Source organism: Oncorhynchus clarkii, chromosome 9 (assembly GCF_045791955.1).
Source record: "Oncorhynchus clarkii lewisi isolate Uvic-CL-2024 chromosome 9, UVic_Ocla_1.0, whole genome shotgun sequence".
Lineage (NCBI taxonomy): Eukaryota > Metazoa > Chordata > Actinopteri > Salmoniformes > Salmonidae > Oncorhynchus > Oncorhynchus clarkii.
This window is the reverse complement of record NC_092155.1, coordinates 47,580,473-47,596,480: the sequence shown is the minus strand read 5'-3', so window position 1 is coordinate 47,596,480 and position 16,008 is coordinate 47,580,473. Positions and strand designations below refer to the sequence as shown.

General features: G+C 42.1%; 1 protein-coding gene across 2 annotated transcripts in view; it reads left to right on the top strand.

Annotated features, from left to right (window-relative positions):
* Positions 1 to 5,399: 5,399 nt before the first annotated feature.
* LOC139416438 (EF-hand domain family, member D2) overlaps positions 5,400 to 16,008 on the top strand; it is a 28,980-nt gene continuing 18,371 nt past the window's right edge. For both annotated transcript variants that reach the window (XR_011635099.1, XM_071165047.1), the window contains exon 1: positions 5,400 to 6,012. Coding sequence is in view for 1 of the 2 variants with exons in the window: in XM_071165047.1 (XP_071021148.1) it covers positions 5,717 to 6,012 (296 nt within the window). In the remaining variant the exon portion in view is untranslated. The remainder of the gene's footprint in view (positions 6,013 to 16,008) is intronic.

Here is a 16,008-nt window from a genome sequence, read left to right as displayed (position 1 = left end):
GCATCAGTCTGTCATCATTGCTCCTCTCTGATGTTTGCTATGGTCTACCTTCCTCTATGGCCATGTGCATCAGTATAACTTCACCCCAATGCATTACTACTTGTTTCGATGTCTTTCAAACATGTTTGTCACTCTATGCACTTTTGTTTTTATTGTCTGGACCATCACAGACAAACCACTGATTCATCTCCAGACGCCATTATAGTTTGTCTGCTTTCATTAATCAGGATCAATTATGTCTGTTTTTAACATGAGCATGTCACTCACTGGCATTGGTATGCGTTTGATTTCAGCTGGCAGTCCACAGCGCTGTGTTGAGTTGTAGCTAATTATATGTGTTGACCTCAGCAATTACTGCTCCTCCTCAGTCAGCCCCTTCTGAGTGGACACAACCAGCTAATTGGCACTGTGCAGATTCCAGCGTGTTCCTTAAAGGCAGAATCTGGGATATTTCCTGCTGTTCAATGGTAAAGTCAATTCATGATCTTGTTCTTGAGGAATATAACTTAAACATTTTATGGCCTGTTTAGTCCTTACATTCGTAGCTGCGCCGATGAAGTTGGCAGTGGTTACATTTCTCCAGCTCCCATCCCTCAGCTGTTTGGGCTGAAACTTAACACCAGATTTTGGCTTTCATCTTTTTATAATCAGCAGAGTGCCCCTGGTTCGCACCATTGCCTTCGCAAACCGCTAGCTCAGCCACAGTCTCAGTGACTTCCATTAGCAATGCTGAGTCAAGCTTGACCTCTCCTCACTGCTCATTTACTTAAAGACTATTCTGTTTTGTTTTATTATAATGTAAGCTATCGGTGTTGAGATTCATTCACACAGAGTTTGTAAAAGCATTGAGGTTCAGTTGACCTACATCTGACAGTATAAATAAGTATACATATGACAGTATTTTCTGATAAGCAGCCACTTCCACAATATATTATTACACTGAACAAAAATATACATGCAACATGTAAAGTGTTGGTCCCATGTTTCATGAGCTGAAATAAAATGTATTTGTTTACATCCCTGTTAGTGAGAATTTCCCCTTTGCCAAGATAATCCATCCACCTGACAGGTGTGGCATATCAAGAAGCTGCCACAGATGTCGCAAGTTTTGAGGGAGCGTGCGATTGTCATGTTGACTGCAGGTATGTCCATCAGAGCTGTTGCCAGAGAACTGAATGTTAATTTCTCTACCATAAGCCGCATCCAACATCATTTTAGAGAATTTGGCAGTATGTCCCGCCAGCCTCGCAACCACAGACCACGTGTGACCACTCCAGCCCAGGACCTCCACATCTGGTTTCTTCACCTTTGGGATTGTCTGAGACCAGCCACCCGGACAGCTAATGAAACTGTGGATTTGCACAACCAAAGAATTTCTGCACAAACTGTCAGAAACTGTCTCAGGGAAGCTCATCTGCGTGCTCATTGTCCTCACCAGGGACAGCAGTTTGGCGTCGTAACTGACTTCAGTGGGAAAATGCTCACCTTCGATGGCCACTGGCACACTAGAAAAGTGTGCTCTTCACGGATGAATCCCAGTTTCAACTGTACTGGGCAGATGGCAGACAGTGTGTCGTGTGGGTGTGATTTGCTGATGTCAACGATGTGAACAGAGAGCCCCATGGTGGCGGTGGGGTTATGGTATGGGCAGGCATAAGCTACGGGCAACGAACACAATTGCATTTTATCGATGGCAATATGAATGCACAGAGATACCGTGACGAGATCCTGAGGCCTATTGTCGTGCCATTCATCCGATGCTATCACCACATGTTTTAGCATGATAATGCATGGCCCCATGTGGCAACAATCGGTATCAGAATTCCTGGAAGCTGAAAATGTCCCAGTTCGTCCATGACTTGCATACTCACCAGACATGTCAACCATTGAGCGTGTATGAAGGCGTGTTCCAGTTAACGCCAATATCCAGCAACTTCGCACAGCATTGAAGACAAGTGGGGAAGCATTCCAAAGGCCAAAATCAACAGCCAGATCAACTCTATGCTAAGAAGATATCTGCTGCTTGAGGCAAATGGTGGTCACCCCAGATACTGACTGGTTTTCTGATCCACGCCCCTATCTTTTTTTTAAAGTATCTATGACCAACAGATGCATATTTGTATTCCCAGTCATGTGAAATCCATAAATTAGAGCCTAATTTATTTATTTCAATTGATTGATTTCCTTATATGAACTGTAACTCAGTAAAATCTTTGAAATTATTTAGTGTTGCATTTATATATTTGTTCAGTGTAAAAAGGTACAACATTTAACCCCTTCCATCACAAAAAGGTTCCGGTTTGAACCTTTACACAGGGATTCCTCAAATAACCTTTTTGAATCGGAAAGGTTGCCTCTGTGTGGCAATTTTTAGAACCCCAAAATGTTCTTCCAGGCTTCTTTACTTCTAAGAGTATAATGTACTCTGCAGAAAATAATCTCCTACATTCATTTCTTTGAACATGTTGCTCCTCTGTGCCTTGATATTATTGATTTTGGGGAGTGCCAGTGCAGTGTTGTTGGACATAAGGAATGGAAAAGGCTTTGTTAGACGAAAGATATAGGAACATGCACAGCCTGTTGTGTTCATTAATCACTGTGTTTTTACTTTACTGTTTGAAATCAAATAAGGTTTGTTATTGCACTGGGTCATGGAGAATACAGTATGCATACTAGATTTGCTTGTGGTACTTGGATCCATTTTTTAATTCAGTTGATTTATGATTATCGTTTTTCCATTTAGTATCACTATTATTATTGCAATGTATTGATAGTATTCATCCCTGTTTGCTTAATCAGTACTTATACTTGTTTGTTCATCTATTTGTGGTGCACTTAGAGGTTGTTGAAATGACAATCACTGTCATATGATTAAATATGTTATAAGCTGTTACTAAGTTGTTACATTTCAAGACTTCCTTGCTTTTTTGTCATAATGGCTAAATTCCTTTTTCATCCGACAGTGATTTTGATACCATGGTATTGAGAGCTTTGATCTTTCCTCCCATCTCCCTTTCCTCTGTCGGATATCCTCTCTATTTCTTGCTGCATTGCATTAGTTGAAACAAAGACTGTTCTCAGGGCAGGTTGTAGCATACTGTATGTTTGAGTCGAGTCAGGGAAAATTTTAGCATTTTATCTAGCCTTAATCTTTTTCTTAACCTAATTCTCCTAACCTGCCACGTTAATTCTCCTAACCTGCTGTGTAAGTTATCCTAACCTGCTACAAAAAGTAACTTGTGCTAGTCAAAACCGGCAGTCCTGCCCTGAGAACAGTCTTGGTTTCCACTAATGCGATACAGCTCTATTTTCTCCCGTCTCGCTCCATATATGGTGTGACTCAGGTAGAGTGGGTGTTGCTGGCTGAGGCAGCCCCTCCTTCATAGATTCAGAGAAGCCAAGCCTCCCATGCGTGAGTCATAGCACATGACTCAGGGTGCGTTCCTCTGCTCAGTCGCGGCTGACGCCTGACAGATCTTAAAATACCTATCCAGACATTGTATCAGCTAACCACATCAAATGTTATAGCAATCTGACAGTTGACGACACAGTTGATGAAGTGGCATGCAACCATTGGTTGATGGATGCAACGTCTGAGCAGGGGAACACGACCTCAGTTTGCTTATGGGTTTCAATTAGTTACCTGCACAAAACACCACATCTGCTGATCTATTAAAATGTGTAATTCCACTTGTGAGCACAAATGTAGACCATATTTTCTGTGTACAGAGCTACTGAATGGCAGATCTAGGCTATTATTTGAAAGGATCAGGAGGAAGTAATTGAGTCATTTAAATATGCTTGGCAGGCAGAGATTGGACTATAAACCTCAGAGACAGATTTACAATACCTCCCACATGTTGTCAGTGCAGCTAACTCTTTAATCTGTTACTATATTGTAGCAAATTCAGGGGTAGCTCTGACTGGGACTCAAACCCGGGTCCATCAATTGTCAAGCCAACACCTTAACCATTACGCCATCAGGTAGGAATTGCTTAATGAGGTCGCTAGATGTTGTGTTAAGGTCGCTGCAATATTATAATACAGTTTAATACACAGTACAATTATGCCAGTTTAGATCCATTTAAAATCTACAAATGTTGTGCACAAATTTGTTTACATCCCTGTTAGTGAGCATTTCTCCTTTGCCGAGAAAATCCATCCAACAGCATGACAATTGTGCTGTGGACAATAAAAGGCATTTCTAAAATGTGCAGTTTTGTCACACAACACAATGCCACAGCTTTCTCAAGTTTTGAGGGAGAGTGCAATTAGCATGTTGACTGCAGGAATGTCCACGAGATCTTTTGCTAGAGAATTGAATGTTAATTTCTCTACAGTAAACTGCCTCCTACGTTGTTGTAGAGAATTTGGCAGTACATCCAACTGGCCTCACAACCGTAGACCACGTGTAACCACAATCATTCTGATTGGCTGTGCCTGGTGTAACGGATGTGAAACGGCTAGCTTAGTTAGCGGTGGTGCGTGCTAAATAGCGTTTCAATCGGTGACGTCACTTGCTCTGAGACCTTGAAGTAGTAGTTCCCTTGCTCTGCAAGGGCCGCGGCTTTTGTGGAGCGATGGGTAACAATGCTTCGTGGGTGACTGTTGTTGATGTGTGCAGAGGGTCCCTGGTTCGCGCGAGGGGACGGTCTAAAGTTATACTGGCTCCTCAGTGGGTGAGCCTATGCCCTCACAGGCCCATCTATGGCTGCGCCCCAGCCCAGTCAGGTGAATTCCATAGATTAGGACCTATTTAATTTATTTCAATAGACTGATTTCCTTATATGAACTGTAACTCAGTCAAATTGTTGAATATATTGCATGTTACATTTAGATTTTTGTTTAGTATTTCAAGAGTGTAGCGTTGAACGTTTATGGGCAGAGAGTTTTGTATACTACTAAAAGTGAGTGTATTCAAACTAAGTGATCATTTTGGCTGGCCATTTATGAATAGAGTAGGCAGAGTAGAGTAATTGTTGTGATTCCATGACACAATTCAAATGTATAACCTATATAACCTGCATGTAAAACGTCAGAAAAAGTTCCCATATTAAACACCTGTGTGGGGCAGGTATAACTTCATTTAGGACACACTTTGTGAGTAAAGTAGGTGGTCTGAAGTGAACCATTCTGTATCTGCCTGACACAAAATATTATTATTGTAAAGGATGGGGATATGGTCTTAATCCAATGCGTGGACTATATTTATATTTTTGGGGGTCATGGACTTTTATTTGTAGGTGCGCAGTCATCATAGCACACTGTGGCAAAAAGGTGAAAACCCCTGTGAACGGTAAAGAGCTTTTGACACATATGTCAGGAATATGCAATAAATGTGCTATAATCTACGTTTGGTGACGTTGGAAATTCTTGTCATGCGTCCCTTTAAAAGGCGTGGTGACGGGATTGAAAGCCAACCTACGTAGTTGGCTGTCAGCGTACTTCAGTGGATATATTCACTCGATTGCGACATTCGTGCGCCTCGCTGACGCTGTACAATCGTACACTGTCCTTGCTTGCTGAAAGAGGATTCTGATATTTTCCAGGGTAATTAGCATTCCAGAATCATTCCGACTGTCTACACAGGAGTAAACACGCAGGAGACAGGCGCATGCCTATGGACCGCAGATATTGCCGTGGTGTACGCGCTCTCGGTGTCTCATCTGTTTTGTAGTTAACGTTAGATACAGCAGCGTTTGAAACACACAATAAAATGGCCACAGACGAGCTGTCGTCAAAGCTCAGCCGTCGGCTGCAGATAGAAGACGGTGCCGAGGAACCGGTGGCCGTTGATGAGGGTGGTCAGGGACATGAAAACGGAGCGGGTGAGGAGAAGGCAGCCACAGCGAACGCAGACTCTGAGTTGGGCGCTAAACTCATGCGGCGGGGGGAGTTGAACGACGGAGTGGGTGAACACCATCAGCCGAGCATGAAGGTCTTCAACCCCTACACTGAGTTCAAGGAATTCTCCAGGAAACAAATCAAAGATATGGAGAAAATGTTCAAACAGTGAGTTCATGTTGTCAAAATATCAGCATTACTTAATTTTTTCTTCATTTTACAACCTGCCCTAGAATTTCAAACGACTAGCTCGGGGATGGGCTTCTCCAGTCTTTGGGGGGGCAGAGTGGTGTCACACTCAGGCTCCCGAGGACTGAAGTTGCCCATCCCTTGACTAACTAGTTGGCTTTGGTTTAGTAGAATGTCAGAAGTGCAGTGTCTCAAACTCGGTTATTTTCCCAATCAGGTATGAGGTGTTGATTGACACTTGTTGAGCAATGCACTGTTCAATTGATAATTCCCCTTGAATGTCTTTATTTAATGTAATCAAATGTGATTGGTTCACAAGATAACCTCTATATTTAACAAACTCTAGAACAGCTCAAGCTATGATTCTCTGAACAAGTGTATGTGATCAAGTTTTTCATGAATTCATAGAGCTGTGTCAGTGCTGCCCCACCCATTCTCTCTCACTCTCTCTCCACTCCAATTTGTGAGTGTTGTAGCATGACAGCCTAAACCCATAGTATAGGATGGCATTGTGATGGTATCAGTATTTTTCATGCTAACTAATTTAGTCTCAACTATCAGCATACTTTGGTTCATGCATGTACTTTAGTGTGAAAAATATGCCATCTGAAACCTTTTTATCAGACCAATGTACACCATAACTTTGTACATGATCATATACATGCCTTTTATGATACAAGGTTACTGATGCACTTATACTATACCTCTTATGTCACAAGGGTAAGTAAGGGATTGCCACAAAGCACTATGGAGCTGACAAACATGCAGTCCTTCCCCTCGGCACTGTTGCACTGGGTACTGTTGTGGCCGCGCCAATTATGTCTGACTAATTCCAATAGAAAACCACACAAATGTCCTACCGGGAGTTGAAAGCTGAAATGGGGGAGGGTGGGCTAGGGGGATTTTGGTTAAAGCCATTCTGGGGTTGGTGCCCAAAGTCCCTTGTTCAGGCGAAGGTTCCCACTTCCCAGTGCCAACCCGATGACAGATTGTCCTTTACAAAGACTAGGGAGTCTGGGAGAGGGATTGCTGGTGCACTGGTCAGGGGGAACTTTGGGAGAGGAACTGTCCCACACTACTTAGTTCTGCTTCCCCATGGCCACACCAACAACAGCCCCTTTGTTAAATGAGCAGCGATGAATGAAGAACTCATTCCAAGAATAGAACTTGGTCAAGAGATATGTGAGTGTCAGATCGGACCTGAAATATCGGTCTCATCACTGAATGCTGCCACTCCTGCCTTTTGACATGATTACAAATTGATTATCCCAGGAATCTGTATTAGGCCTATTGTGGAAAATACAGTGGACTGGACCATGGGCGATTCCACAGGAACGGAAGACTTTGTTTCACATTTCAATTTATGCCAAACATGGTTTGTTCAAAGTTTTGAACAAACCATACACCGATATGCAGAAGTCTACTTTGAACAAATACCACTGAAATTTTACCAAAACCCTTGAAAAACAGTGCAGAATCAGAGTTTGGTAACAGAATGACAGTAAAATGTCCCTCAGTTTGTGGCCACTTTTTTTTTTTTTCTTCTTCCAAAAACTCTTAAATATCTACTCGGAATTTAAGATTTAAAAATATGTCTGCAGACAGAATGGGGTGTCAGCTATTATGACACCTTGACTTAATGACGGCAACATAATAACATGAGTCCTTGATCTGTACTATACAGAAATGCATTATCTTCATGGCGATGTATCCTGAATAGGTACACAAAGGTAGAAACATGTAATATCCTCCTTTGCATGTTTGGGTATTATTCTACTGTTATTCTAATGAGCCCTGCCCCCAAAACAAGACCAAATTTGGTTGGTCCGGAATGGACCAAATCTGTACCAATCATAGACATCTGTTTCACAAGTGTGGGTGTCACAGTACAGCCCAGTAGAGCTCAGTAATGAAACGTAGCGTGGAGTATATTACTTTATACTGTACTATACTCATCTGAACTATACTCTACTTTTTTTTTCCTGTACAGTACTCTACTGTGGTTTGTGACTACTATGAATTCCTAAACGATATGATCCGTGAAAACACGAACTAAATGCTAGGTCTTCCTTTTACTTATTAATTCTGTGAACTTTTGTAACCCTCCCTCATGAAGGAGAGAAATTGTCGATTTTTGGTAACAGAATGACGAGACACTAGGCAATATTTCTTAAACTTACAGAAGGCAAATCATTTCCCCCGAATTAAAATTTTATTAGTTGGAAGGGTTTAAATTCTAATGCCTTAAGACTTTTTCTTGTAGGTGTTATCAAGACCCCTTTTCCATGTTTTACCAGAAATCAAAGTTTTCCTTATTCCAAATATTTAGGATAAGAAATGGTTGAAACATGTTTTATATGCCTTAATAAAACATAAAGTAGTGTTAGCTTTCATTTGACATGATACTATAAACTTCACATTGGTGCTCATTGGTTCTTTAATATGGAAATGGCCTCATGCATAGTTGCTTACTGCTGAATCAGCTAAACAAATTCACAGGTCTGTCAGTGGCATTAAGTTTTTATTCAAAACATTATAATAACTGTGTGTGAGGGTGGTTAAGCAGTGCTTGACCAGATCTGTCAGGACTTAACAGTTACAATGGCGCTGGGCCAGCACCTATTTGTTTACATTTCAGACACCATTGAATTGGTCTGTAAATCAAAACTAAAGTCTAAGAGACTCTGGATACTTAACAGCTATTTGCAAATTGAGCCCATAGCATTGCTACTGTACCTTATGGCTTGTCTGTATTTTAGACAGCAGAAGGAAATTGTATTACAGGGGACACAGTATGGGAATCCATAGGATAGCATGGGGTGCACACTCCCACTCAGTCCTGGCATCCTGCCCTGAGCACTTTTTTTTACATTTTATTAAATGTTTTATTAAGAGGTCACACTTACGACTTTGATACTCAGTGTAGGCTACTCATTACGTACTCCATATTTTCAGTCCAATCAATGCAATGTCTACCTAATTCTTCTTATGTGCTCAATATGCGGTCACTGTCATTGGTTTCTATATACAGTACAGTAGGTTATATTCACCCTCCACTACGTTTTAAGCTTTGGCAACCCTATTTGGCTGCATTCCACTTCATTGTGCTTGACTTTAAAAGACTGATAAAACACTTGTACCTTTTTGATTATAACTTAATAGGACCTTTTTGAAATATAAAGCTTTTAACACATCAACTCTGACTTCATTACACATGGTTACTATTTTGATAGTGCAGGAATTTACATTGTTGCCTCAAACATGGTGATGCCTGAACCAGAACGACATGCATGTCTTTGTTGCTTGGTAGTTACAATATCACATAGGCCTAACTATAGTGCAAGACCCTATTGAGAACCATTTTGTTGATTTGTCATCAGTCACTATTTCCAAGCCTTCTCTTGTGGTAGCCAAACAGCTGACATTTCAGATAGAAATAAACTGTCTGTTTTTCACTCCTTATTATGATCTGATTGACAATACACCTTTGATGGGATAAGGATAGTGTTAGGAATAGGAACATGTACAGTACCAGTCAAAAGTTTGAAAACCTACTCATTCCAGGGTTTTTCTTTATTTGTACTATTTTCTACATTGTAGAATAATAGTGACGATATCAGCTATGAAATAACACATATGTAATAAACAAATCAAAATATATTTTAGATTCTTCAAAGTAGCCATCCTTTCCCTTGACAGTCTCTCCTTTGCCTTGATACTCTTGCATTCTCTCAACCAGCTTCATGAGTTAGTCACCTGGAATGCATTTCAATTAACAGGTGTGTTGTGACAAGTTAGGGGTGGTATACAGAAGATAGCCCTATTTGGTAAAAGACCAAGTCCATATTATGGTGAGAACAGCTCAAATAGGCATAGAGAAATGACAGTACATTATTTTAAGACATGAAGGTCAGCCAATCCAGAAACATCTGAAAGTTTCTTCACGTGCAGTCGCAAAAAACATTAAGCGATATGACGAAACTGGCTCTCATAAGGACCGCCACAGGAAAGAAAGACCCAGAGTTACCTCTGCTGCAGAGGATAAGTTAATTAGTTACCAGACCAAATAAATGTTTCACAGAGTTCCAACAGATAACAGATACATCAACTGTTCAGAGGAGACTGCGTGAATCAGGCCTTCATGGTCGAATTGCTGCAAAGAAACCACTACTAAAGGACACTAATAATAAGAGACTTGCTTGGGCCAAGAAACACGAGCCATGGACATTAGACTGGTGGAAATCTGTCCTTTGGTCTCGAGTCCAAATTGAGATTTTTGTTTCCAACCGGTGTGTCTTTGTGAGATGTAGAGTAGGTGAACCGATCTCCACATGTGTGGTTCCCACCGTGAAGCATTGAGAAGGTGTGGGGGTGCTTTGCTGGTGACACTGCTGGTGATTTATTTAGAATTCAAGGCACACTTAACCAGCATGTCTACCACAGCATTCTGCAGCGATACACCGTCCCATCTGGTTTGGGCTTAGTCCCACTATCATTTGTTTTTCAACAAGACAATGACCCAACACACCTCCAGGCTGTGTAAGGGCTATTTGACCAAGGAGAGTGATTGAGTGCTGCATCAGATGACCTGGCCTCCACAATCACCAGACTTCAACCCAATTGAGATGGTTTGGGAGGAGTTGGACTGCAGAGCGATGGAAAACCAGCCAACAAGTGCTCAGCATATGTGGGAACTCCTTCAAGACTGTTGGAAAAGCATTCCAAGTGAAGCTGGTTGAGAGAATGTCAAGTGCGTGCAAAGCTGTCATCAAGGCAAAGGTTAGCTACTTTGAAGAATCTCAAATATAAAATAACACTTTTTGGTTACTACATGATTCCATATGTGTTATTTCATAGTTTTGATGTCGTCTCTATTATACCATGTAGAAAATAGTACAATTAAAGAAACCTTTGAATGAGTAGGTGTGTCAACTTTTGACTGGTACTTTATATGCAACTCACGGCTTCAATTGAGTTCCTGTTTTTCTATATGGCCTACAGCTTTGTGTGGCAGGTGATTTATTTTTAATTTTTATAGCAGTTCTCCTTTCATGTCTGTCACGTAAAATGTCTTGGCAAATCCATGGTGGAGTTGGTGGGGTTGACACCTGCAATTATATTTCCCGTGCTTTTAAGTGTGACAACATAATTGGTATCATCCCGAAACACAATTAATATCCTTCGTTTTAAACATTTTCTTTTAATTACATGTAATGTTTTATCAATGAGCCTCCAGGCTTTTACCTAATTGTGTTGTCAAGTAGGCAGTTTTTAACTGGCCTACAATACCAGTTCATTGTACAGGCACACATTGCATCGACCACAATGTTGCAAGGTATAGGCTTACATTTCCTTTTAGCCTACTACTGTTGGGCTAGCCTATGTTGCACCAATTCAATCTTGTTTCGCAGTGATAATTACTTCGCTACCGCCCAGCAACCAATCCAGGTAATCGGCTACCAGTGAACAAAGTATAGCCAAACAGCACCGGACCAGCCTCAGAGACCCGGGGTCTGTTCAGATAGACATAACGTTAGCATACAGAATGTTCAGGTGGCAATGTATTGTGTAGAACATAAATTGTCAGAATAGTGAATCGTTTCAGCTCTGAAGGTATGTTTATATGAAACATTCAGAGTATTACACGTCCCTTAATACACCCCTGAGCTGCTGTTCTGTCCACATATCTGGTAGGGATTATGGAGGTGACGCTGGGCTGGTCGCTAGATTGATAGATGGTATTAAACCCCCTTCCCTGTCTAGCAGAGAGTAAGCAGATAACGATGGACAGACAGGAAAGATACTGGCTGGCAGACTGTCTGTTTGTACCAGTAGAGCAGCAAATGTACTGAAACAGTGGGTGGTATGGGTAGATCTGTCAGAATGCTGTAGCAATATACACGCATAGAAGGCACCGCTGAAAAGGGCACTGTACGATGGATGAGTCATGCCTTTGTGGCCTCAGCAATGAGTAACATAAGTTTCTGTAGGCTGTAGCTCAATGTATTGTGCAAACCAAAAGATGAGGGTGTAGTTAGCTATCAAACCTCTGTAGCTTGATCTCAACTGGCTCACTGCTAGACCCTACAGGATTTGGCCAAACCGAAGAGCTTTCTACTTATTCACCTACAGGCCTTTTCCAGTGGGGAGCAATAGAACCCAAAGGCAACCTCCCAAGCCTGTCTACTTTTTTAAAAAGAAAATCAATTGACACATGACAGGCTGCTGTCAAATCAAAACAAATGCCTGAGGACGAAAGCTGCTTGCTTAATGATCCATTGCATTGGCATGTGATCACCATTTCATTTTGTGCCTCAAGACTCCATCATAAGCGTCAAGCTGGCGTTACCTTCTTGCTCGTCTAATAGGGTTTCGTCCTGTACCACCTGCTGTGGCCACATATGAGACAGGGGGAGCTTATTGTTTTTTCGGGGAGAGCCTGCTGGTTCTATTCCCCCGTAATGAAGTGGGGGGGTCCCTCCCCCCCCAGAGATTAACTCAATACTGTTTCATTATATTACCCCTTCACCAAATTCCCTCCCTACTCCATGTAGCTCATCTTCACTCACAGCCTACCTGAGGGGTATGCTATGATCAGATCTAGATCTACTCTGCGTTTTCTAAGGTTAGCCCGCTTCAGTTCTCTTCACATTCCTGCTCAGGCTTCATCCGTTTCTACGATGGTGACTATTGCTTGTCCGTACTACCGCTAACTCTAGCAGGCCTGTAACTGCTCGTACATGTCGCACGTGTCTAGTCGAATGCTGAACGCTGAGACAATTCTGAAAGTCAGTGCCACATTTCTATTTGTGCCTAAATCAAAATGATAAATGTAATCTTACAAATTCAGCAGGCTATGGTGTGAAATAGGCTTGTTGAAGTGCCATCTTTGGTGTGCAATGCACAAGCACCTTTTTCCCCCAGTCCTATCTTTTAAAAAAATAAAAAATGTTAAATAGTTGTATTACATTTTACGTTGCGTGAAGTTGGGGTGCACACTCCAATATTTAATCTGTCTTCCTCAAGGTAAGGGGCTGATGTTGCGGTCTCTGCGATAGGGAGAGAATCTGATTTCATTGGTCCTCAACTCGCAGTTTAAACATTTAATTCAGGATAAATGGAGGATAAATGTTAGCCCTGAGTTAGAACTAACCTGCTCCGGCGGCAGGCTAAAATATTAATTGCCATATACGTTTACCTGGTTAAAAAGTGAGCCATTTTCATGGTACTGGTTATCCCTCGTTGAACTCTGAGTTGACCAAAGTTACCTTGCTAACTCCTCAAACCACGTACGTAGTATAGAGGGTTGTGTTCATTGGGCATCAAACTGAAAACTGACTGAAACGGGGAGGGACTACCAGGACTTTGTCGGTTCCATGCCATAATGAACACAACCCAGTTTGGGGGTTTGCTGTCAGGTTATTGGATTTAGGGTTAGGCTGCCCTGAAGTGCCACAGCCAGACTTCCATTGATGTTAAGGAGCACAGCGTTTGTCTGGCTAATGGGAGTTGAACTATATACCCTTTTTCAATCCGGAGGAGCAAAAGGTCTTATTTTTGAGTCTAGGGATATAGGCCTATTTATTTTCAGTTCTTCTCCATGACCACTGTTTATTTTTATCCCTGACTCTTGCTTTACTTTTTAACATGGTAGTTAGTTCATGGCAGCATTGTATATTTTCTTTTTAGAAGCTGACCTCCCACTTATACACCATCACAGACTAATGGTGTAACCTGTCAACAGCAATGTAAACGCAATGGAGAGGGTTTGGTGGTTAGCCATTCCTATACCCCCCCTCCGAGTGCCCTGCGAGAGAGGATGCAACTAAGTGCAATGCCCACAGCTCCTAACTGTCCTGCCCTGAACATCACAATACCATCCCACAGGCCAACGTTATTTACGCTTTCATAGCCCAGCACCATGCTAAAAATAACCACTCAGATAATGTCAATCTGTAACCACGTTGGGCTGATCCAATCGGTGTGCTTAACAGCATCACAATTAGTCACCTGGTCATTAATCCCCTGACATCCGGGGGAGAGGGGAGAGCCGGTAGTGGCGTTACCAGAGAGGAGTGTGCCATTCCCAGCGTATTACCCAAACCCATTCTCCCTTGCCCTAAATGGATTGTCCCGTATCCGATTTCCAGCTGTGACATGGAACATCTGTCACCCAAGGGAAATGGAGCCAGAAACCTCTTTCTCGTACTGCCTTTTGACATTCATGGTGGCGATTCTGTATGAAACTCTAGGCAGAGGTTGACTATAAGAACAGGTGACGTGTCAGGTTCCCAACTCTAATCCCATCATTAGCCTTTTATGAAGTGGATGCCAAACTCACCTGGGACCAGTGCAGTGCTTACACCGCGCACACTGGATTAAACACACCGTAGTGATGCTCTTGAGTCCGTGCTATGAAGGCAACCCTATTATCGGTGTAGGAATGCCTTAATATTAACAGTTGGCTAATGATCAACCTCCCTCATTTGTTTTTAGCTTGGCTACTAAATCAAGGCGTGAAGTACGTCCATCTCACAGAGCCTTTAAGTAACCGTGTCCAAGGCCCAAACCATCTATTACCTGAGAGAACTGACCCTGGTCTTTTGAGAAATGATCCTATTTGGAGAGCGTGAGAGCTTTCGTTCTGTGCGCACACTCTGGATCGATTTGGATCTCAAACCTATTATGCATTGACAGGGAATGGATGAAAAGGCCTAGTCAAAGACAAAAGAATAATGTAGCTAAATCAATATTGTATCGCCAGAGAATCAAATGTAAAAGTTCATCTTGAGCGTGACTCTTCCTCTTGGGTTGAACTGTCATAAATCTACAATTAGCCACTTCATGGATGTAAAAAAAAAATAAAATAAAATAAAAATAAAAAAAAAAGAATAATCTTAGAATGATTTGCTACTACAGTAGTGTTTTCATTATGACTGCACTAATGTGGTCCATAGAGAATCCCAACCTCACGTATTGTTTAGATATCTGGAGTACTACAAGTCTTCTCTCCAATCCAACCAAAAAAAAGCCACTTGCTCTACTTCCCAGTTTGTTATCCAACTCAATTTCATCCGTCATGTCACACTAGAGAATGACTAAGCACTCTCTCATTTAACTCGATGCAGATGCTGCCGAAGAGTGGAGGCCAAAGCTAAACCGGGCTCTCCAGTTTCCCGTGACCCTGACCAAGCATACTATGACCGTCCCAGCTTGCATCTGGCCGGAAGTCCCACTTGACACTCGAAAGCGGGTCTCTGCGATATAGCAAACGCTGAAATTAAATCCCAGAACTTGATCACTTCCCTATTCCCTTGTTGAGTTCCCCTCTTTGTGGATCTTCTTAAAGAGCTGGCCAAGTGAAAGCAGTATGGCGAAAACCCCACTTGTCTTAGCTCGTCTTGTGCCGCAGCTACAGTAAATGTTTTGTGGATCATACCACGTCTTAATGCGCTTCATAATGTCATTGTGGAGGATGTGATGTTATGTGGAGCACTCAAGGCCTCACTGTTGTCATTTTGATCTCCTGGCCCAGTTGCCTCAGCCTGAGGGCTCTGGATACTGTATGAGACTTTCTTGGTATCCGCGGGCACCGCACAATGACTCAAATAAACCCTGTGTTTTGTTTTCATGAATTAAATACTCCATGAGAACTACTAGCATGCATTGTAATCTGGGCTGCCTGTCAGAAGAACCAGTCAAGTGATGTCATTGACATGTTATCAAGATGGCGGCACACTAGTCAGATTTTTGTTATCAAAATGACATTTTAAAAAAATCTGTTCATCTTTAAATCTGGTAGAAGCAATTGGGCCTGAACGTCGTGGGCATGGGGGTAGAGCTTGGACTTAAAATTAATTCCCGTACAGGGCTCGAACACGCATACGCGCTTAGTCAATCAGACATGCCGTGTGTCTGTGTGCCGTCATAACTGGGCTTGTAGTGTGGCGTGAGAGAGGCTTTTCCCCAAGCCTG